Source organism: Schistocerca cancellata, chromosome 5 (assembly GCF_023864275.1).
Source record: "Schistocerca cancellata isolate TAMUIC-IGC-003103 chromosome 5, iqSchCanc2.1, whole genome shotgun sequence".
NCBI lineage: Eukaryota > Metazoa > Arthropoda > Insecta > Orthoptera > Acrididae > Schistocerca > Schistocerca cancellata.
The window spans coordinates 429,226,792-429,249,565 of NC_064630.1; the positions used below are offsets into that span (position 1 = coordinate 429,226,792).

The 22,774-nt window shown below is 38.6% G+C and overlaps 1 protein-coding gene across 1 annotated transcript in view; it reads right to left on the bottom strand.

Annotated features, from left to right (window-relative positions):
* The window catches only part of LOC126189006 (serine/threonine-protein kinase Genghis Khan), a 372,927-nt gene that overhangs the window by 42,975 nt on the left and 307,178 nt on the right, over positions 1 to 22,774 (bottom strand). The window contains exons 26-29 of the mRNA XM_049930817.1: positions 14,979 to 15,167; positions 14,561 to 14,746; positions 7,349 to 7,448; positions 2,241 to 2,412 (exon numbers count right to left, since the gene is read on the bottom strand). Of these exons, the coding sequence (XP_049786774.1) occupies positions 2,241 to 2,412; positions 7,349 to 7,448; positions 14,561 to 14,746; positions 14,979 to 15,167 (647 nt within the window). The remainder of the gene's footprint in view (positions 1 to 2,240; positions 2,413 to 7,348; positions 7,449 to 14,560; positions 14,747 to 14,978; positions 15,168 to 22,774) is intronic.

The following is a 22,774-nucleotide window of genomic DNA, read 5'->3' on the forward strand; positions in this document are numbered from 1 at the left end:
TTTTGCAACAGTTCATTGCCCCGCAGTTAGAAGAAAATCAACCATGGATACTTTTCCAGCAAGATGGAGCACTCCCCCTCCCCCAGTGGGCTTTGATAGTGCAGGATTTCCTGGGTGAAACATTTCTGGATCAGTGGATTGGAAGGAACGGTCCAACACCCTGGCCACCTCGCTCTCCAGACATTATGCCCCTTGGCCTTTTTTTTCTGGGGCTATATCAAGGACAGTCTTCGTCACACCAGTTGCTGGCGATGATGAACTGAAGGCCAGGATACAAGCTCCTGAGGTTACTGTGACAGAACACGTTACGAAACACCTGTCGTGAGGTTTAATAAGTGAGGGTGGGGGGGTGGGGTGGGGTGGGGAGGGGGGGGGGGGGGAACACCCACCTAGTAAACACTACCTATGTAACGGCATCAAATGTAAATTATTATGTCAAACTGTTATTCTGTAATAAATTGTTATAATCAGGGCAAGAATTTGCACACATCCTCTACATCAATACACACTGTGAAACCTTTGTCTGGGTTTTCCAGAGCATTTCTCTCTTTGAAAGTCGTTTTCCCCCCCGTTAACACTATCAATCTTTTGATCTCTGAAAAAAAAAAGGGGGACAATGCTGTTACTTGGAAGTACAAGAGAAATACCAAAATTCAATCTAATGGAGTCTCAAAGAATATGAAGGTATCAAATTGCATGTCTTCAAGTCACGAGTTCATATCAACAGTGCACTTCATTGTATGAACTGTAGGTCACAAATAAAATGGCAGTTTATGAACTACAATTTACCAGACAGTTAAATTAAAATATTGGCAAAGCAATGCAGCAACAATCTTCATCAATGTGTCAAATTACAGCCCTTATATACAGTAAATAATAAGTTGGTTAACCTGAAACTCAAATGAAACTAGAGCAACAATGACTTTAGTTAATATGTTTCGGCCAAATCAACGACAACACAATGCAAGCCACAGAAACTCATAGCATGAAATCAGCATGTGACCTTTTTGCACCTATAATTTTTCCTGAAATACAATTAATATCAGTTCTAAATAACATTTATGTGACAAATGATGTCTTATTATGTTGGTCAGGTCAGTAAGTAAATCAGTAACAATTTAATTCTAGTGGTGTGATAAATATGAAATGAGTAAAACAGATGGACAAATAGACGTTCCTGTACCTTTTTTACACAATGCGGTCATTTAAATGCATATATTTCTTTGTGTTTCATCCATCTTACCACAGTGCATTTATTCATAACTGCTATAAGATTCATGTTAAAATGATTTGGAAGGTGGGAGAGTAAGCAGCATTAGAAGATGCTTATTCTTTATGTTGTGAGCTAATGAAACATGTACTTGTTGATGATGATGATTCTAAAAATAATTCTGCAACAAGCCATGAATTTGATTAGTGTTGTTTGGTTCCAAAGGTGGTGTTAGAGCATTTTGTGGTCTTTTACTGCTGGCACCTGCATGAGGGAGAGCCATGGGAGTTGATGGTTGACAGTTGGTGGAGCTGGACTTAGTTTTCTGAGTGGCAAAGCAGCTGCATTGTTTGAAAACTTAGAAAATTCATGGGGATAGAACTGGAGCTGCCATGTGGACTGTGTCGTAACAACACTGCTCTCAAGAGTGATGTTTTTTCTCATGACTGAAGGATATATAACAAATAGGACTTAAATTACCTTTTTTAAGGCTATTATTGTATTTGAGTGAGTTTTACGGTCAATACAGTTTTCCATTTTTCCATTGCTGGCTACATTATTCAATTTCTGGTCCATTTATTTCCTCAATTTTATTTTATTTGTTTTATCAATTATTTATTTATGTGCATTATTGCCCAACTTTACTTATGTGTAATCTGTGCTTCCCTGTAAAAGCTTACGATTAACAGCGAGTGCTGTTATTAGGATCGAAAAGCATAATGGCTCTCTCTCTCCTTAGTCACAGAACCAAATGAGACTACAAGGGCAGTGTCTACTTGCAATCTACAGACTCAATTTTCTTTTCCTTCATCTTATTATTATGCCTCTTGGTGTTCCTAATGTTTGATGTGTTGAACACTGAAACGTGTTTCCTCATCACTTCCGTTACTGTTGGTGTACTTTTTTCCTTTGTTTTTCTTCCTTGATACATCTTCTGACCTTTCAGTCTACACCAAAATCTCTCAAGATATAAGTAATAATGTGCATATCAAACAACAAATATTTTAAAGATATGTGCATGTGAACTTACCCTCTGCTGACTTCCCTGAAGTTGCTGTGGACTTGCCAGAGTCTGATCTGCAGTTTCCAGCGTTGTAGGTAGGTCCAACAACCTCTGAATTTGAATTCCATCACCCGGGCCCATGTGACTTATATGATTGAAGTTTGTTGGAGCTGATATCATTTTAGAGCGCCTGTCTGTCCTATAACAAAGACATAACATTGCCTTCGCTTAGAGTGCATAAAAACACAAATTTTAATGTTATAGAAGTCTAAAATGTTTCTCTCTCTCTCTCATATCCCCTTCCCCTTAATAATTTACACCAATCATAAATATAATGCTGCTGTAATTTTCCTCATCCACAACAAATTACATCTACACACACCTTCAATGTACTTCAGAATGAATTTTCACTCTTCAGTGGAAAGTGCACTGATATGAAACATACTGACAAATTAAAACTGTGCTGCAGACCGGCTTTCTAATCTGTGACCTTTGCTTTTCTAGCACAAGCTCTCTACCGACTGAGCATCCAAGCATGACCCACGACATGTCCTCACAGTTCTACTTCTACCACTACCTTTTTGTTCTATATTCTTTTAATATACTTATTATTAGTAAAAATGTAACACCTGTCATACACAGTGCGCAAGGTGATGAATTAGTGTGTTGCATGCCATTAATCCTTCCCGAATGTTTTATTTTCACTGCACCTGACAAGTAATGAAACAGGTAGTTAGTTTGATGTTCTGTGGATCATTTGTATGCTTAATAGTAATGATGTGGAATAAGTCCTTTTACATTCACATTACACATTCATATGTAAATATGGTTGCATGCTGATCATCTACAATTTTTAAGTGCTGTTTTGAGTTAATAATTCATAGCTATCATCTTCACATATCACAAAATTAGAAGTTCTACAGAATACAAGAAGTTGTAAAGAGGAAACTCTTCCAATTTGTTTCCTAATTTAACTTTGCTTTCTGTCAAACATTTTATATCACTGGATAAGTGAGCAAAGTTTTGGTGGCATCATTGTGCACCCTCTTTCTGGTAAAGACAACCTTAAAGTGGAGTAATGAATGTTGTTCCTCTTCTGCTATTGTAATTATGTACCTCACTGTTTCATTTTAACTGCAGTGGATTAATTACAACAAACTTCATGAGGAAATAAATGTACTGTGAAACAGTAGCGAAAATGCCTAACTCATTAAACAGATCTGCAAGATGATAATGGGTGAGCACCACATACTATTTTTACAGCATGTTTCTGAACAAAGAACAATCTCTTTCTTAAGAGTTGAGGTACCACTGAAATTTATTCCGATATTATGTTACTGAACAAAAATACGCAAAGTACATCAACTTACTGAATTGTCTCTCAAGATTTGTCATAATTCAAAGTGAAAATGTGGCTGAATTAACTTTTGGGAGTTTTTAAAATATATTTTTATAAGTTTAAATTCTCATTACTATGAACATCTAGAATTTTTGACGTTTACACTCTAGCTATTATTTCCTCACTTCTAGATGTGCAGAATGGAATATGTTGTGTCTTTTTGAAATTGAAATTGAGAGTGAAACCATCTGCAGAAAACCATGTAATACACCGGGATGACAAAAAGTCATGGGATAGCAACATTACATATACAAATGAGGGTGATATCATGTATAAAAGGGCAATGCATTGGTGGAGTTGTCATTTGTACTCAGGTGATTCATGTAAAAAGATTTCTGTTGTGGTTATGGTTGCACAATAGGAGCTAAACACTCTCTGAAGGCAGAAAGATAGTTGAAGCTATATGAATGGGACATGCCATTTCAGGAATCATTATGAAATTCAATATTCCGAGATCAAAAGTGTCAAGAGTGCCAAGAATATCTAATTTCAAGTATTACCTCTCACCACGAACTATGCAGTGGCTGATGATCTTCACTTAAAGATGATTAGCAACGTCTTTTGCATAGAGGTATCACTGTTAACAGACAAGCAACACTGTGTGAAATAACGACAGAAATCAATGAGGGAGGTATGATGTATGTATCCACGAGGACAGAGCAGTAAAATTTGACGTTAATGGGCTATGGTAGCAGACAACCAAAGTGAATGCCTTTGCTAAAAGCATGACATTGCCTGCAGTGCCTCTCCTGAGATTGTGACCATATCAGTTGGATCCTACACTACTTGAAACCATGGCCAGGTCAGATGAGTTCTGATTTCAGTTGATAAGAATAGATAGTACGACTTGAGTGTGGTGCTGACCCCAGAAAGCCATGGACCCAAGTTGTCAACGCCCTGTGCAAGCTGGTAGTGGTTTCATAATGGTGCTGGCTGTGTTTATATGAAAGGACTAGGTTCTCTGGTCCAAATGAAAGAATCATTGACTGGAAATTGTTACGTTCAGCTACTTGGAGACCATTTGCCATCAAACAATGATGGAATTTTTATGGATGGCACTGCGCCATGTCACTGGGCCTCAACTGTTCATGACTGATTTGAAGAACATTGGGGACAATTCAAGTGAATGATTTGGCCACCCAGATTGCCCGACATGAACCCCATCGAATACTTATGGGACATACTTGAGAGGTCAGTTCATGCACAAAATCCTGTACTAGCAACACTTTGGCAATTATGGACATCTATAGAGGCCCCCTCTGCACAATATTTCTGCAGGGGACTTCCAATGGCTTGTTAAGTCCATGCCATCTTGAGCTGCTGCACTATGCTGAGAAAAAGGAGGCCCAACACAATATTAGGAGATATCTGATGACTTTTTGTCACCCCAGTGTAATACTAAGAACATTGTTAACCATTTCTCCTGTTGCTGTACATATATATATATATGTATGTATGTATGTATTGATTACAATAAAGCAGCATAAATTGTAACATTTAATGCCTTTAAAAAATAAAAAAAAATAAAAAAGCAAAAAAAAAAAAAAAAATGCAATGCTTGGCCTCTATTACTTATCAGATATACATCTTGTTCAAAACATTATTTCTTTCCTGGTTTGCAGTTATACAGTACCATGCTCAAATCCTCCATGTGCAAGAAGCGAAAGTTACTCATACTGTTGTACTAAACTCTCAAGTTATAGAGACTTAAAATGGCTTCAAAAACAAACAAACTTGCTGCAGATGTATTGAAGACATTGACTGTATTTCTTAATGTTAAACAGCATAATATGCCTGAAATTTACTGTGATTTGTGAGACTATTAATGTGAAACTAAACAGTAAACCATGCAGTGACATCATCTAAATTTAAAAAGGATGGAAAAGTTTTTAAAAATCAACATGGAAATCATTGCAACTGTTTTTTGAGACCTAAAAGGTTTGCTCTTGATGGATGTTATGGAGCAAAGAACATTAATGACTTTGGAGTTGTACTGCTAACTGCTTTCTTTTAAATACATATGTGCTTTTATAAATGATGATATGGAGACCAGAGATCTGAAATTGCATCAGTTCATGTTACTGTATGAATATATCATTGCCCACACTTTCCAAATAATTAGGAATTACTGCTTTATGGTGTAATCACTTACATTTTCTATATGACTATTAAGTAATAGTCATGAAATTTCAGAATTTTAATAATTTCTGTCTATTGTGCATTTTGGAAATCAGTGCTGCTTTTTCTTTAAAAAATGTTTGCACCACAATGGGTATACACTATGTGCTGCCACCTATTGCAAGGTCCTCCATATCAGCAAGCTCAATAGTCATTATACATTGTGAGAGAGCAGAATGGGGTGCTCCGCAGAACTCACGGACTTCGAACGTGGTTAGATGATTGGGTGTCAGCTGTGTCATATGTCTGTATGCAAGATTTCCACACTCCTAAACATCCCTAGGTCCACTGTTTCTGATGCTATAGTGAAGTGGAAACATGAAGGGACTTGTACAGCACAAAAGAGTACAGGCTGACCTTGTCTGTTGACTGACAGAGACTGCCGACAGTTGAAGAGGGTTGTAATGTGTAATAGGCAGACATCTATCCAAACCATCACACACGAATTCCAAACTACATCAAGATCCACTGCAAGTACTATGACAGTTAGGTGGGAGTTGAGAAAACTTAGATTTCAAAGTTGAGCGGCTGCTCATGAGCCACACATCACATTGGTAAATGCCAAATGCCTTGCTTGGTGTAAGGAGCATAAACATTGGACGATTGAACAGTGGAGTGATGAACCACGTTACACAATGTGGTATTCCGATGGCAGGGTATGGGAATAGCTAATGCCTGGTGAATGTCATCTGACAGCGTATGTAGTAGCAACAGTAAAATTCGGAGGCAGTGGTGTTATGGTGTAGTTGTGTTTTTTATGGAAGGAGCTTGCGCCTCTTGCTCTTTTGTTTGGCACTATCGCAGAACAGGCCTACATTGATGCTTTAAGCACCTTCTTGCTTCCCACAGTTGAAGAGCAATTTGGGGGTGGCAACTGCATCTTTCAACAAGATTGAGCACCTGTTTGTAATGCACGGCCTGTGGCAGAATGGTTACACGACAATAACATCCCTGTAATGGACAGGCCTGCACAGAGTCCTGACCTGAATCCTAGATAACAACTTTGGGATGATATGGAATGCCAACTTCATGCCAGGCCTCACCGACTGATATCGGTACCTCTCCTCAGTCCTGCACTCTGTGAATAATGGGCTTCCATTCCCCAAGAAACCTTCCAGCATTCGATTGAATATGTGCCTGCAAGAGTGGAAGCTGTCATCAAGGTCCAGGGTGGGCCTATACCACATTGAATTCTCACATTACTGATGGAGGGCGCCATGAACTTTTAAGTCATTTTCAGCCAGGTGTCCGGATACTTTTGATCACACAGTGTATGTATAAATAGCAAAGAGATCCCGGAACCAAATTTCTCTGGAGCAGGTCTATTCAGTGTTCGATGTTGTATTTTCATGTCACATTCTTCATATAATGTAAGTATATCTTAGCACAATCATGTTACAACAAGAATGTGGACACATATTTGTGCTACAGTGGAAGCATCATTTTCATAAGCTACAGGCTCAGTCTTACTATGTCATATCACTTAATCCATAGTTTGTGCTAATAAAGAAACCTACACTTAAAACAATATGTATGATGCAGCTTGTAAATAACTTACGTTCTTGCAGCCCTGTGACCTTCTCTTAATGAAAACCTACGCCTTGGTCTTGGAACTGGGCGGCCAGAAGCATCACACTGAGTAACGTTTATTAACTCACCTGAAATATCAATCAAACGAATTATAATTTAGGATTATGACACACAGTCAGCAAGACATAAAAATTGGCAAGGAGTGGAGGTAAAAAATATGCCTACTGCAATTATTTGAAAGCAAGTAAAACATAATGCCTACATCACAAGAATTACTGACAGTCTTACACACTATGGTTGTATATTTACCTGTACAGAAATTAGCCCAGAATCCAGCACAAAGTACTGAAAGTCGAAGGATTTACAGGCATCAATACAGAGGGGGTGGGAGTGGGTTAAGGGTTGGAACTTTAATAGTGGCAGCTATTTATTTACAGCTCATACAAAATAGATACATGTTTCAAAGTTTTACTGACCTTCAAAGTAGTCACAAACATTGTGTATAACCCGTAGCCTGCCATGTGGAAGTCATCGTATACTCTTAGCAGTGCCAGTTGTGTTGACAGTTCAAGCGGCGTGGTCTACTGCCCGACGAATTTTTGGCAGTTCTGAAGCGAATGCTGTGAAATGTTTCCTTCAGTTTAAAAACTGAGTTGAACTTACGAGGGCTGAAGACAGGGGAGTGCAGTAGGTGGTATAGCATTTAACAGCCCCATCAGTCAAACAAATCAGTAACGGCTTGCACTGTACGTGCTTGAGCATTATCATCCAAAATTATGGTCAGGTCCTGCAGAAAGTGTCATCACTTCTGTCTCTAAGCTGGTTGTAGGTTGTGTTCCAAAAATGAACAGCTTAGAGACAGAAGTGATGACTCTTTCTGCAGGACCTGACCATCATTTTGCAAGACAATGCTCAAGCACGTACAGTGCAAGCTGTTATTGATTTGTCTGACTGATGGGGCTGCTAGGTGCTCTGACTTAAGCACTCGTGAGTTCAACTCGATTTCTAAACTGAAGGAAACACTTCACGGCACTCGCTTCAGAACTGGCACATTCATCGCCCCAAATGTCAACACAACTGGAACTGCTACGAGTACCCTGCGACTTCCACAGGATTATACACAATACTGGTGACTACTTTGAAGGTCAGTAAAACTTTGAAACACATATCTATGTTGTATGAGCTGTAAATAAATAGTTGCCACAATTAAAGTTCCAACCCTCGTAAGTTATAATTATATTTCTTATTTGAATGGTTTTTCTGTCTACATCAAATACTGGAAGGATACAAACTAGTTTTAATATATTCACTGTTGCACTGTTGGTGCACAGTATATAGCTCAGAAACAGTGATGATTTTTGAGTTGCTATTAATGAAAATTATAAAATTAAGATAAGGTATAAGAAGATGTTGAGTTGTAGAAAGGCACATAAAAAAGACTGCTAAAAAAATAAGCTTTTGGCCACAAGGCCTCCTTCTAAAGTAGACAAAACACACACACACACACACACACACGCACACACACACACACACACACACACACACACACACAGAACACACGCGACCACTGTCTCTGGCTGGCCTCGGCAGCCAGACACAGTGGTCATGTGTGTGAGAGTTGCATTTGCATAAGTGTGTGTGTGTATGTGTATGTGTGTGTGTGTGTGTGTGTGTGTGTGTGTGTGTGTGCGCACACGGGTTGTCTAATGGAGAGGCCTTTTATACCAAAGGCTTATTTGTTTAGCAGTCTTTTTATTGTGCCTGTCTGCGATTCAACATCTGCACTATATAGTGATTACTAATTTAAACTTTTCATAATATTTACAGTATTCCATCCTGGACTTTCCATTGTTCAATAAGGTGTAAAAACTTGTTTGATACCATTTTTAAAAGTGAGAAATAGTGTATTATAAAAAACAAAATATATTTATTTTAGTACACACAAATATGTTTTTTTATCAAAGTTATTAAAAGAAATGATGAAAGCTGTAGAGAGAGAGTGTACTTTGTTGTGTTTCGTTCATCTGAAATACTGATCTTTTGTCTCGTGGGAAGGGGGGCACTACAAAAATAGATTCTTTAGATTTAAAAATAACTTTTATTATTCAGACATAGTTTATTTTTGTGTAGTAATGGTGGAAACAATGTGGAACATGGAGGCTGATAATGTTTCTTCTGATTTCTCTCCTACACACTTCCTCTTCTCTTAATATGAACATGCTTTGTAGTACTGGGTTGCATCTGCCATTTTCATAGTAATAGAAACATTGTCAAGAAAATGTTATGCCAATAATTGTAAATGATTGTTGCAGGGATATTCTCCTTCAGTTAAGTTCTTCCAATTGTCTACATAAAGCCAAGAAGGAATATGTTTATACTTCCTCATCTTAATAACAAACAAAGCAGATAATGCCAGACAAATAAATAGATGTATAAAAAGTTTGGTCCCACTCTTACTGATAACAGCTATAAATCTGAACAGTTCTGTCAACACCAGTTCTATAGAAGATAAAATCAATGATAAGACCTGGTTTCATTATTTCTGTTGTGGCCCCTTGAGTCATTACTAGCATGGTAGGGGCTCTATGTTTCACGCATTAACACTAGATGCCAGGTTTGAATTTCCACATCGTTGCCATGAAGTTTCTTATCTGATGAACATGGTTCCACTTTTTTTTGTGAGTTCCAGAGTCTTGAACAAATAAAGCAATCCTTTTATGTCTTTATTATGAAAAGGATAGATTGCTGCTCACCATATAGCAGAAATGTTGAGTCGCAGAGAGGCACAACGAAAAGACTATTAAACATGTAAGCTTTCTGCCAGAAGGCCTTCTTCACAGACAGATACCATAGACACACACATTAATGCAAACGCAGCTCACACACATGACCATTGTCTCTGGCTGTCAAGGCCTTTTAAGTCGTTTATTACAGTAGCTAGTTGTCGAAACAGAAAGAGCATACAATTTTATTCCGTATTTATTTGGTTTTTTCTTCATGCACACATGACAGCACTAAAACTGACTGCGACTGAAATTTGAGCTACCGGCCAAGTTATGAAGAACACCAATCAATTTACAGTATGTAAACTACTCCAAAAAAAATAAGGTCTCTTGAAATTGTGAGTGTGATTGAAGGAATTTTACCTTCTGGCTGGGGGCCATTACTTTTCAAAAATCAATTTATCGGACACATAATTACAATTGACTGTAGGTCCATAAACACAATGGATACTTGTGGTTAACATATCATTAGGGATGTAAAAGTACAAACCATTAGTGCTCTGTGCTGCGAGTGCATTAGTTATTTTTCAAAAACATTTAGAGCAGTTCATCCAAAAGATACCACAGTGTGCTAACTATTTAGAGAACATTAACATCAGAGGAGCTATGTGGGAACAAAACTTGCGAAATCTAGAAGCGTTCTTTCATTGATTCCAGTCAAACAGTCTCCAGTGTCAGCTTGATAAATGCCGCTTTTCTACTTTAGATTAAAGATTTTACAGATACATTAAGCAAATGAAGACATGTGCCAACAGCAGAGCACTTCAACACCATAGACAAATTACCAATTCTCAAAGTTTGAAAGACGTGAGTTAGTTTCTGGGTAAGGTCATGTACTTCAACAAATTTATCTCCAAGGCAACCTACATTCCCTATCTATTGAAGCTGTTATGAAAGAAAGCTGTTAACTTCATACAGTCCACAGCAACCATAACGCCTTTATACAACTGAAATGCCATATGAAATCTGTTGGATCTCGCCCACTCGCTGCTTATAGGGTGCCTTGGGGATGCTGCATTCTCGGAATGCTATACAAAAATTCAAGCAAATAACATTAGTAGTTTTCTTTCTATAAAGCAGATTGACAATACTTAACTTTGGCATTACATCAGTGTCGCAAGTGAGATGCAAACAGTAATAGTCTTCGCTATAGACAAAATACAAGTAAGCACTTGATATGGATCACTACAACCTGTTCTGCGAGTGCTGGTCTACAACCACCCACTGCTGTCCATATATGGAGCCGATCTGAGCACTCATGTCCGCAATAACTCTGTTATCTTGCAATTATTTAAGTTCTGCAGCAACTTTGTCCTGTAATGCAATGGGAACAGTTCTGGCTGTGACATCAAGGACTGGATGATTCAACAACTGACGACGAGGATGGGGTTTTTGTGAGTGGGCCAAATTCTTATGTTTGTTCCGTTGCAAAAATACAGATTGCACATGTCCTTTCCTACCACAAGCATAACACTGTAAAAGTCACAGTGCGCATATGCAAGTCATACATGACAAAATCCAGGCCATGATTATTGGCGTTCCCCGCAATTAGAGCCTCACACATATGATGGATGTGTCACAATAAGACACTAAAAACACTGCTGGAACAGACCAACTGACTGTGCATGCATCCGAGATACTGTCAGCAGCACAATTCAATTACCCACAAACTAGGAGGAAGACTTAGGCATTATTCATGAAACATGGAAATTTCACATTTACTTTACAGCTTGAAATCACAGCGCTGTTTTCCAGTTGACAACACTGTGAGCCCTGCATTAGATGAATTTGTTATAACACCATCTGATGTTGGCGGTGGCATGTTTGTTGCTGTTAGAAGTAGTTTATCTTGTAGCGAAATTAAAGTACGTAGTTCACGTGAGTTAGTATTTGTAGAGGTCATTCTTAACAACTGGAATATAATAATAATTGGATCCTTCTTCTGATCTCCCAAGTCAAATGATACAATTACCAAAAGGTTCAGACAAATCTTGGGTCTAACTTCAAACTTGTAACCAACTCATACAATTGTAGTTCATAGTGAGTTCAATTTAACCTCGATATTTCGGCAAAAATACATGTTTAAATCTGGAGGTACCCATAAAACATTGTCGGAAATTGTGCTAAATGAATTCTCTGAAAATTATTTCAAGCAGTTAGTTCATGAGCCCACTCGAATAGTAAATGGTTGCAAAAACACACTTGACCTCTTAGCAACAAATAATCCTGAGCTAATAACAAGCATCAATACAGATACAGGGATTAGTAAAGACAGTGCTATCGTAGCGAGACTGAATATTGTATCTCCAAAATCTACCAAAAATAAACAAAAAAAAAAAAAATATACATATTCAAAAAAGCGGATAAAAATTCACTTGACGCCTTCCTGAGAGACAATCTCCACTCCTTCCAAATCAACAATGTAAGTGCAGATGTGGCTTGAATTCAAAGAAATAGTATCGACAGCAGTTGAGAGATTTATACCAAATAAATTAACAAACAATGGAGTTGGTCCTCCTTGGAATACAAAGCACATCAGGACACTGTTGCAGAAACAATGAAAAAAGTATGACAAATTTAAACGAATGCAAAATCTCCAAGATTCACGATCTTTTACAGATTCTGGAAATTTAGTGCTCACTTCAATGAGAGATGCCTATCACTGTTCCCATAACGAAACTTTGTCTCATAACCTGGCACAAAATCTAAAGAGATTCTGGTCATATTTAAAGTATGCTAGCAGCAAGACACAATCAATGCCTTCTCTGCATAATAGCAATGGAAATACTATTGATGAGAGTGCTGCCAAAGCAGAGTTACTGAACACAGCCTTCCAAAATTTCTTCACCAAAGAAGGCAAAGTAAATATTCCAGAAATCGAATTAAGAATATTGCCAACATGAGTAACTTAGAAGTCAATATCCTCAAAGTAATGAAGGAACTTAAATCACTTAATAAAATTAAGTCTTCTGGTCCAGACTGTATACCAACTGGGTTCCTTTCAGAGTATGTTGATGCAACGGCTCCATACTTAACAATCATATACAACTGCTTGCTCGACGAAAGATCCATATCCAAAGACTGAAAAGTTTCACTGGTCACATCAATATTCAAGAAAGGCAATATGGGTAATCCACTAAATTACCAATCTGTATCATTAATACTGATGTGCAGTGGGATTTTGGAACATATATTGTGTTCAAACATTATATAATAATAATGTCGTGTGGCTACGGCCTCCTGTCGGGTAGACCGTTCGCCGGGTGCAAGTCTTTCAATTTGACGCCACTTCGGCAACTTTCGCGTTGATGGGGATGAAATGATGATGATTAGGAAGACACAACACCCAGTCCCCGAGCGGAGAAAATCTCCGACCCAGCCGGGAATTGAATCCGGGCCCTTAGGATTGACATTTTGTTGTGCTGACCACTCAGCTACAGGGAGCGGACTTCAAACATTGTGAATTACTATGAAGACAATGGTCTATTGACACACAGTCAACATAGATTTATAAAACATCACTCTTGTAACACAACTAGCTCCTTACTCAGACAAAGTGTTCCAACTGACAAGGGATTTAAAATTAATTCGGTATCTCTAGGTTTCCAGAGAGCTTTTGATACATGCATGTAAAAGATGAAAAGCATGTAGTAGACAAAAATTGAGAATAGTACTACTATTTTATTTAGAGCAGAAAATGGTAGACATATGGATCCCATAGAAGAGAGGGAAATTCTTTCACATTAAGCTATAGATACAAATTCCATTAAAAAAAATAAAATAAAATAAAAAAATAATAATAAAAAATAAATAAGAAAAAGAAAAAGAAGGCACTGCTTTTTTGTGACATATTGTTACAAGGTACTACTAATAACAAAAGCAATTCTTTGCCATTTTCTTTTGTATATTTTTTGAGTAGATGTTTGTAGCTAACACCCCACACATTTAGCTAAGCATGACTAAGCATCTTGAAGCAGACTGCAGAATGATCCTACTGCTACCAACATATATGTCACATAAGGACTGTGAAGACAAGATAAATCAGAATTGTATGATAGCATATAAATAGTAATTTTTCCTTTGCTTCATTTGAGAGTGAAACGACTAACAGTGAAACAAGATACCCTTTGCCATGCACCACATGGTGACTTGCGGAGTGACTATGTATGTGTAGATAAGAAACAGAATGATAGTAAAACTCAAAGCAGCTGAATTTATACATCTGATGAGTGCGCAACTATTCCCACTGCTTTGCAACTTACTACTGGCATCTAACTAGGCTGTTGTATTTTATTTTTAAACTTGCGAATTTTCGTTTCAGATAAATAACACCTCCATCTTCAACATGTTTAAACAAGCCTACTGCTTACTCGTTCTTCTTCTTCTTCTTCTTCTTCTTCTTCTTCTTCTAACCATACGCATTTTAATTTGTAAAAAAAACACAGGCTGTTACTTACGTTGATGAACATTACTCAGGTAGATTATGTGTGGCATGTCATTTATAACACAAATACTAAGGGTTCCTGTAACATTTAGTGGTCTTGATTTCTTTACATTTATTGTTTGTACCCATTCTCCAGTTGCACAGTTGAAAACATCTACATGAGTTTCACTATACACCAAGAGATGTCCATCACAATAACCTGCAATAATTAAGGAAAATAATAAGAACAATAAGTAATAAATGAAAAACATTACACTATAGAGAAGGGTTACTTGTGCAAACAAAAATCATCAAGTGCATTGAATAATCACACTAATTTGGTTCACTATTAATTAATTTCTCCTCATTTCTGCAAAAACTGAAATGTACTACATCAGCTATTTGAAATCCTACAATTAAAAACAAAATATGTCACTTCAGACAATACTTACTAACAGCAGTAGGAATGGCAGGATACATGATTTCACGATCACGAGATTTTCTGCCTTGTGCATCAACATACACCCCTAATGTTTGAAACACAAGGAGGAACTCTCCCCTTGACAATTCTATTGCACGCATTGCATCTACAGCACTGTATGCTAAGAAACCAAGTAGCTGATTGTCAGGATGCACCAAGGCTGTAACAAAAAAGAAAACCTGTTATTTGCAAAGTACTGAAAGTTTTTATGGGATTGAACTACATTACAATAGTTGTACCCCACATATCCCATGGAGAGTGGCCTCTAGGATGAGGAAAGATGACAAGGATGTACATTTACATGCAATACAGTGAAATGAGTATACATTCTGTAAAACAGTGATAATTATACATTAACCTAAAATGTAATTTAAGAGTAGGAAGACTTGCATAATAGGAACTTCATCAATTCAATTTTAAACCCCACTACATTGTCTAAATGTCATTTAATATGCTCAGGTAGGTTGTCCAATACTTGTGTACCTATGTATCTGACTATCTCCTATACTAATGTTAATGCCTTGACGTCTTTGTAGAGATTGTAATTGGAACTTGTTTTAGTTTGTGAACTATTTTTTGTGAAGAGAAAAATATTGGTACAGACAAAGGATGGTCATGAATATAATTATTGTGAAGCAGTTCCCAAAATACCCAATTTTTTGAAGAGGTCTCCGCAAGATATTCTCAAATTAATACTAGATATAATTCTTAGAACATGCTTCTGCATTCTAAAAATACTATCTACTGTGATTTGATTTCTCTTAGAAATGATTCCGTAACTCAATCGTGAGTGGAAATATGAAGAATTAGCTAGTTTCTCCACTTTTAAATAGCAACAATCATGCGTACTGAAAATGTACCTGAGCTGAAGTGTTTCATTAATTCTGGGCAGTGAGTTTTCTTATGCAGGGTGTGGTCTATTAATAATTCGTTTAACTTAACACTTTCTACTAATTGTGTTGCATTGTTTGAGACTCTTATTTTTACAGCTTGTGGAGTCCTGTGAGAAGCATATAATTGTACATACTGACTCTCGCAAAAATTCAATGTCAATCTATTTGCCTTGAACCACCTTTTGATGTTATGGAACATTTCATTAGCTGCCTTTTCAGTGCGGGGACTGATACTATTTTTTATCGCTATACTTGTATCATATACTCTTCTTTCTCCTTTTGCTGGTGCCTTTGTCCCACAGTTTTGCAGGGTTGGCATGGTTACAATGGATTTGGCATGGTTAATTTAAAGGGGTGGCCAGATGCCCTTCCTGTTGCCACTTACTTGTATTGTATACTAAAAGTACAAAATTTACATATTCTGAAACTGCAAGTGGAAGATCTTTCATGTACATAAGAAACAACAGAGGACACAAAATCGTATTTCTCAAAAATGAGATGGGCTGGTAATTCGTTACTAGCATGTTGTCTCCTTTTGTCTGGAGTGTGTTACAACAGCAGATTTAAGTTTCTCTTGAAAAGTACTGCTGTGAAAAAGATTACTTCCACAAGTAACTCAATATATTACAAAGTTCAAGTGTTACTTTACAACTGATTTCATCATAACACTTCAAAATATTTATTTTTTAAGAGAATTGGTAACACTGAAAACTTCTTTAGGATCAGATGTTAATTTACAAAGTTCAAGTGTTACTTTACAACTGATTTCATCATAACACTTCAAAATATTTATTTTTTAAGAGAATTGGTAACACTGAAAACTTCTTTAGGATCAGATGTTAATTTACACATATTCTGAAAGCTAATTTGGCACTAACATGTATTTCATTATAAATATGCTGACACCAATTTCAGTCTGGAGAGAAAGCAAAGCAAGGTACAGAATCATTAATCTTCCAATCCTCTTGCACACTAACAGGATGAAAAAGTTTGTTGTAAGACTGAAAGATAATCCCAAAAGTAGTAGTGAGTCTTTCTGGATTATGACACCAAAACAATTACAGAGCAAAAAAGAATTTGCAGAAATGTGAAACATTACTAATAGCTGCCTTTCCTGGAGACAACTATTATTTGACACAAACATGCCTAACAAGCAAAAGTTTCAATTAAAATATGCTACAGCTGTTCATACATCAGATGAGAAATACAGTTCTTAAAAAAGTATCTTTTAATATTGAGTGCTAATGTCACTCTAAAAACTTGCTTTCACAAATTACAGATTTTCATTAAAGTAAATAATTTTACATGTTATAAAACTACACTCAAAGGTTGAGAGCCATAATAAGTAACTGATCTGTTCCTAGGTTATGATATATGCCTTCACAGTGCTCAAACTTGCTGAAAGGATTTTGAAAGCTGTTGAGACACAACGACATGCTACATAAGGGTGATAAAAATTTAATTACACAAGCATATGGCTTTATTAACCTATTTGGCTTTTCTCACACTGTTCTGATTTTACCAGAAATGATTTCGAATACGATAAAAGTAATCCCTTTCGCAGACATGAGGATTACAGTACTTCCTATGGGAACCACACTAGCTACATGTTTGGTACAAAACTAGAATTTCAGAAGATAGAAATATGAAAGAAGTACATAAAAACAAATTTTAATTTCTTAACATACCATAAAATTCATACACAGTGAAGCAAAATGAAATTCAAATTTGTGAAGTGTGTAATGCACCGGATGGGGATGGAGAGATATAGTCATAAGCCAATCCCCCTCCCCAAGCTATGAAATTCTCAATGATATCCTCTTCACATTCTGTTGAAACAGTTCCATCTTCCTGCATCAGATGGCATGATATGATAGAGTGTCATTCTGTACTTTGCAATCAGGTGATATTTCCAGAAGATACATGGCAAAATGAGAGTTAGCTCAGGAGCTTGTAAAGCTTCTTTCCATATACAATGAAAATTGTAAGTAACAATAGTGGAAATGAAGTCTGATCCTTTTGATACTGACAGTCCTGTAACTTGGCATCCATCAAACTGCTGTTACAGCTTCAATGTTCTTTCATAACTATATAACAATGTTTACTTCTGGTAACTATTGTTCAGTGGCTTGTGACTTTGTTTCTCTCAAGGAGCCTGCTCATACACTTCATAACTATCTTTTGTGTTAATGAGAAAACTTTATGGGCATATTTCAGTGACTGTTTAATGCTATAATAATGTAACTGTAATGACAATAGACTTATAAAAATATTTTTCTCATTGTGGTGACATCATGCAATTACGTAGTGCTGTGTCACGCATGCCACATGCGTGTGTTTACAAACACGGTTCTGTCAAGGATTTTGCACCAGACATCAGACACACTGTGTTTTATATATAAGTGTTTTGGTTTTATTATTCTTTGATTATGGTATTCATATTTTGTATCTTCTATACTTCTAGTGGAGTTTGTGCATAGTTGTGAGATACACTACTGGCCATTAAAATTGCTACACCAAGAAGAAATGCAGATGATAAACAGGTATTCATTGGACACATATATTATACTAGAACTGACATGTGATTACATTTTCACGCAATTTGGGTGCATAGATCCTGAGAAATTAGTACCCAGAACAACCACCTCTGGCCGTAATAACGGCCTTGATACGCCTGGGCATTGAGTCAAACAGAGACTGGATGGCATGTAAAGGTACAGCTGCCCATGCAACTTCAACACAGTTCTTCAAGAGTAGTGACTGGCGTATTGTGACGAGCCAGTTGCTCGGCCGCAATTGACCATACAGTTTCAATTGTGGAGAGATCTGGAGAATGTGCTAGCCAGGGCAGCAGTCGAACATTTTCTGTATCCAGAAAGATCCGTACAGGACCTGCAACATGCAGTCGTGCATTATCCTGCTGAAATGTAGGGTTTCGCAGGGATCAAATGAAGGGTAGAGCCATGGGTTGTAACACATCTGAAATGTAACGTCCACTGTTCAAAGTGCCGTCAGTGCGAACAAGAGGTGATCGAGACGTGTAACCAATGGCACCCCATACCATCATGCTGGGTGATATGCCAGTATGGCGATGACGAATACACGCTTCCAATGTGCATTCACCGTGATGTCGCCAAACACAGATGCGACAATCATGATGCTGTAAACGGAACCTGGATTCATCCGAAAAAATGACATTTTGCCATTAGTGCACCCAGATTCGTCGTTGAGTACACCATCGCAGGCACTCGTGTCTGTGATGCAGTGTCAAGGGTAACCGCAGCCATGGTCTGAGAGCTGATAGTCCATTCTGCTGCAAACGTCGTCGAACTGTTTGTGCAGGTGTTGTTGCCTTGCAAATGTCCCCATCTGTTGACTCAGGGATCGAGACGTTGCTGCACGATCCGTTACAGGCATGTGGACAAGATGCCTGTCATCTCGACTGCTAGTAATACGAGGCCGTTTGGATCTGGCACGGCATTCTGTATTACCCTCCTGAACCCATCAATTCCACATTCTGCTAACAGTTATTGGATCTCGACCAACGCAAGCAGCAATGTTGCGATATGATAAACCGCAATCGCGATAGGCTACAATCCGACCTTTATCAAAGTCGGAAACGTGCTGGTACGCATTTCTCCTCCTTACACGAGGCATCACAACGACGTTTCACCAGGCAACGCTGGTCAACTGCTGTTTGTGTATGAGGAATCAGTAGGAAACTTTCCTCATGTCAGCACGTTGTAGGTGTCGCCACCGGCGCTAACCTTGTGTGAATGCTCTGAAAAGCTAATCATTTGCATATCACAGCATCTTCTTCCTGTCGCTTAAATTTTGCGCCTGAAGCACGTTATCTTCGTGGTGTAGCAATTTTAATGGCCAGTAGTGTAATTCTGATGTTTGGTCACTGCATATTAAGTGATTTCGAAATGCAAGCTCAGAAACAACCGAACTTGACGTGTATTTCTCTTTGGCTGTGATCACTAAAGAGAGCTTTTGTGTAGTTTGTTCTGTTGTATTAAGTGTACGCAGGTTCTAATAATTGAACGACAGTCCACACAGTTTGTACCTACAAAGTGGTGGCCCCTTACACGATTTATCTGCAAAGTATCATTGAATTAATGAGTGCTTACAAAAGAGATTTGCAAAATGACTGATGAAAATCCTGTCTTGTCATGACTGGCTGTAAGACCAACTCTTTCTGGCCACACAATCCAGCTTTGTGATTTGCGCAGGTAGAAGCCAGTGTTTTTTTTATACTGGAATTTCAGCAGGCACTAATTCTGCACTGGTAGTAAGCCAAGTAGGCCAGCAGTATACTGCGGAAGTGCAGGATATAATTTCCTCGCCACCAGAAGCTAACTCCTACAACCAGCTTAAAGTAGGATTGATCTGGTGAGCGTCAGCATCACAGGAGGGGCAAATCCATCAGGTTCTCACTCAGGAAGATATTGGGGATAGAAAGCCTTTGCAATACTTGCGGCACTTAAGAAGCATTAGACATTGGAACCGTTCCAATAGCTTACTGTGCATAATAAGGAGCAGTCATTTCCAATGCCTGTTAAAGAAATCCTAGCATCACAGTCTGACACAGCCTTGGACATAGCAGCAGAGAACACATATAAGATCAAGGATGCAATGACACCGGCTCCTGTTAGAATGATCAGTGGACAGTGTACTAGTGCACACCAACTGTTTCGCGCGCAGGTTACGACGCCTTAGTGATCGAGGTACAACTATTGTCGCAGCAGATCGGTTAACTGTTTATACTGATGCGACCTGAGCAATGGCAGAGGCCATAATCGATACCACCGACACTCACGCAGCAGATCATTGATGACCTCTTCCACAACTGAGCCTGAACAGCAAGGTGTCTGCTAGTATCACCAGAAATTTGGGGAGTAAGCTTGCAGATGCAAAACTCCCTGCATTTAACCAAATGGCAGTTGTGGTCAGAAGTAGGTGCCTCCTCCAATTGCCAATCAGTGTCTCCAGGCCTATTTGTTAGTGATTGGCAGTTCGGCATGAAATACAAGGGACATTCAAAAAGAAACAAGCTGGAGGCATAATTACAGAAACCAGTACCTGTATGTTAGAAGTACTGAGCCTGGCTTTTGAGACACTTGTCCCACTGTGACACAAGGCAGTGAATGGCTGTCTCATAAGATTCTGGGGGCTGCAACGTTAACCAGTTCCACACGTACAGCTGGATGTTGTCGTCCGAGGTGAATCGTTTGCCCGTCAGAGCCTTTTTAAGGGGAGCAAAAATGGTGTAATAACAGGGAGAGAGGTCCGGACTGTATGGAGGTTGGTCGAGAACCTTCCACTTGAATTTCTGCAGGAGTGCTGCGACTGTGTTGGCCATATGAGGCTTTGCATTGTTGTGGAGCAGAATGACCCAATGGGTGAGATGGCCTGGTCATTTTGATTTGATCACTTCGTGAAGGGTGGTCAAGGTTTGCGAGTAATGCTGGGCATTCACTGTTGCCCCATTCTGCAGGAAGTGAATCAGAATGGGGCCATCTTGGTCAAAGAAGGAAGTCAGCATAACCTTTCCTGCACTTGTGTGGATGGCCTTGGCTTTTTTTGGTGGTGTGATCCTGGTTGCTTCCACTGGAGATTTTGTCATTTTGATTCATGATACCATGACTCTTCTCCAGCCACCAATCGAGCCAGGAACACATTCTCTTCCCGAGCATAGTGCTGCAGATGAGCAAGACAGTGGCAATTTGACATGCTTCCTGGTGTGGTTAAAGACTGTGGGGCACCCATTGTGCACACACTTAGCGCATGTGCAGTCATTCCTTCATAATGGTGTGAACACTTCTGACGCTCAATTCGACCATGGTGGCTATGGCTTTCACTGTCACTTGGCATTCCTTGGTAATGAGTGCATCCACCAGCTGGACAATGTCATTCGTAATGCATTGTGGTGCTCCAGACCATGCATCATCGGCTAACGACACCCGTCCTTCCCTGAAGCACTTGTGCCACGCCTTGACCCTTGCAAGGGACATGCAGTGTTCACTGTACACTTGTGACATTCGTCGATGAATGTCCGTTCCTCCTACTCCTTCCACTGTCAAAAAACGAACAACACCTCTGCTCTTTGTTTGATGCCTCCATGTCACTGTTTGCAATGTGACTGGCAGCATTGGAAGATTGATGAATGCTGCTGCTCGCTCTGTATAGTCACGTGATGTGTTTGCGTGCCCTCTAGCGACGGGCTGTGAACTTCCACATTCTGGTCAGAACCACACCTCATTACACATGCCCTGATATTACCCTCCTGTCACCAGTTTGCGCATTCCGGATGCCGGCTCGTTTCTTGTTGTACACCCTTTATACTTAATAAACATTGGCTCCAATTTGCCCATTTACCCAAGGATTATGTTGCTCTCTGATCAATTGCACAGGAAAGTGTGATAAAGAGATAAGATGATGAATCATTCTTGAGCAATCCACAATGATCAAACTCCTTATGATATGGTAGAATCGGGCAATATCCAAGACAACAAAGATGCGCTTGGTAGAAGCTTTGGCGTTTCCTGTATTCTTACACGAATGCAAGACCTGGACCGTGAAAGGTAGTGATAAGAGCTGCATTGATGCCTTTGAGATGTGATGTTGGCGGAGGATTCTATGTGTACCATTACACAAAAAAGAACAAATGTTTCAATAATAGAAGAACTTAAAATCACAAGAAGGTTATCTTCTCGTGTAAGCTAAAGATACTTTCAATTTCTTGGGCACATCTTGAGAAGGAAAGGGGATAATTTAGAGAAGACCATCATCCCGGGAAAAACTGAGGGCAGAAGACCACGTGGGATAGCACCAAACAGATGGCTGGATCAAGCAAAGAGGATTACCAACC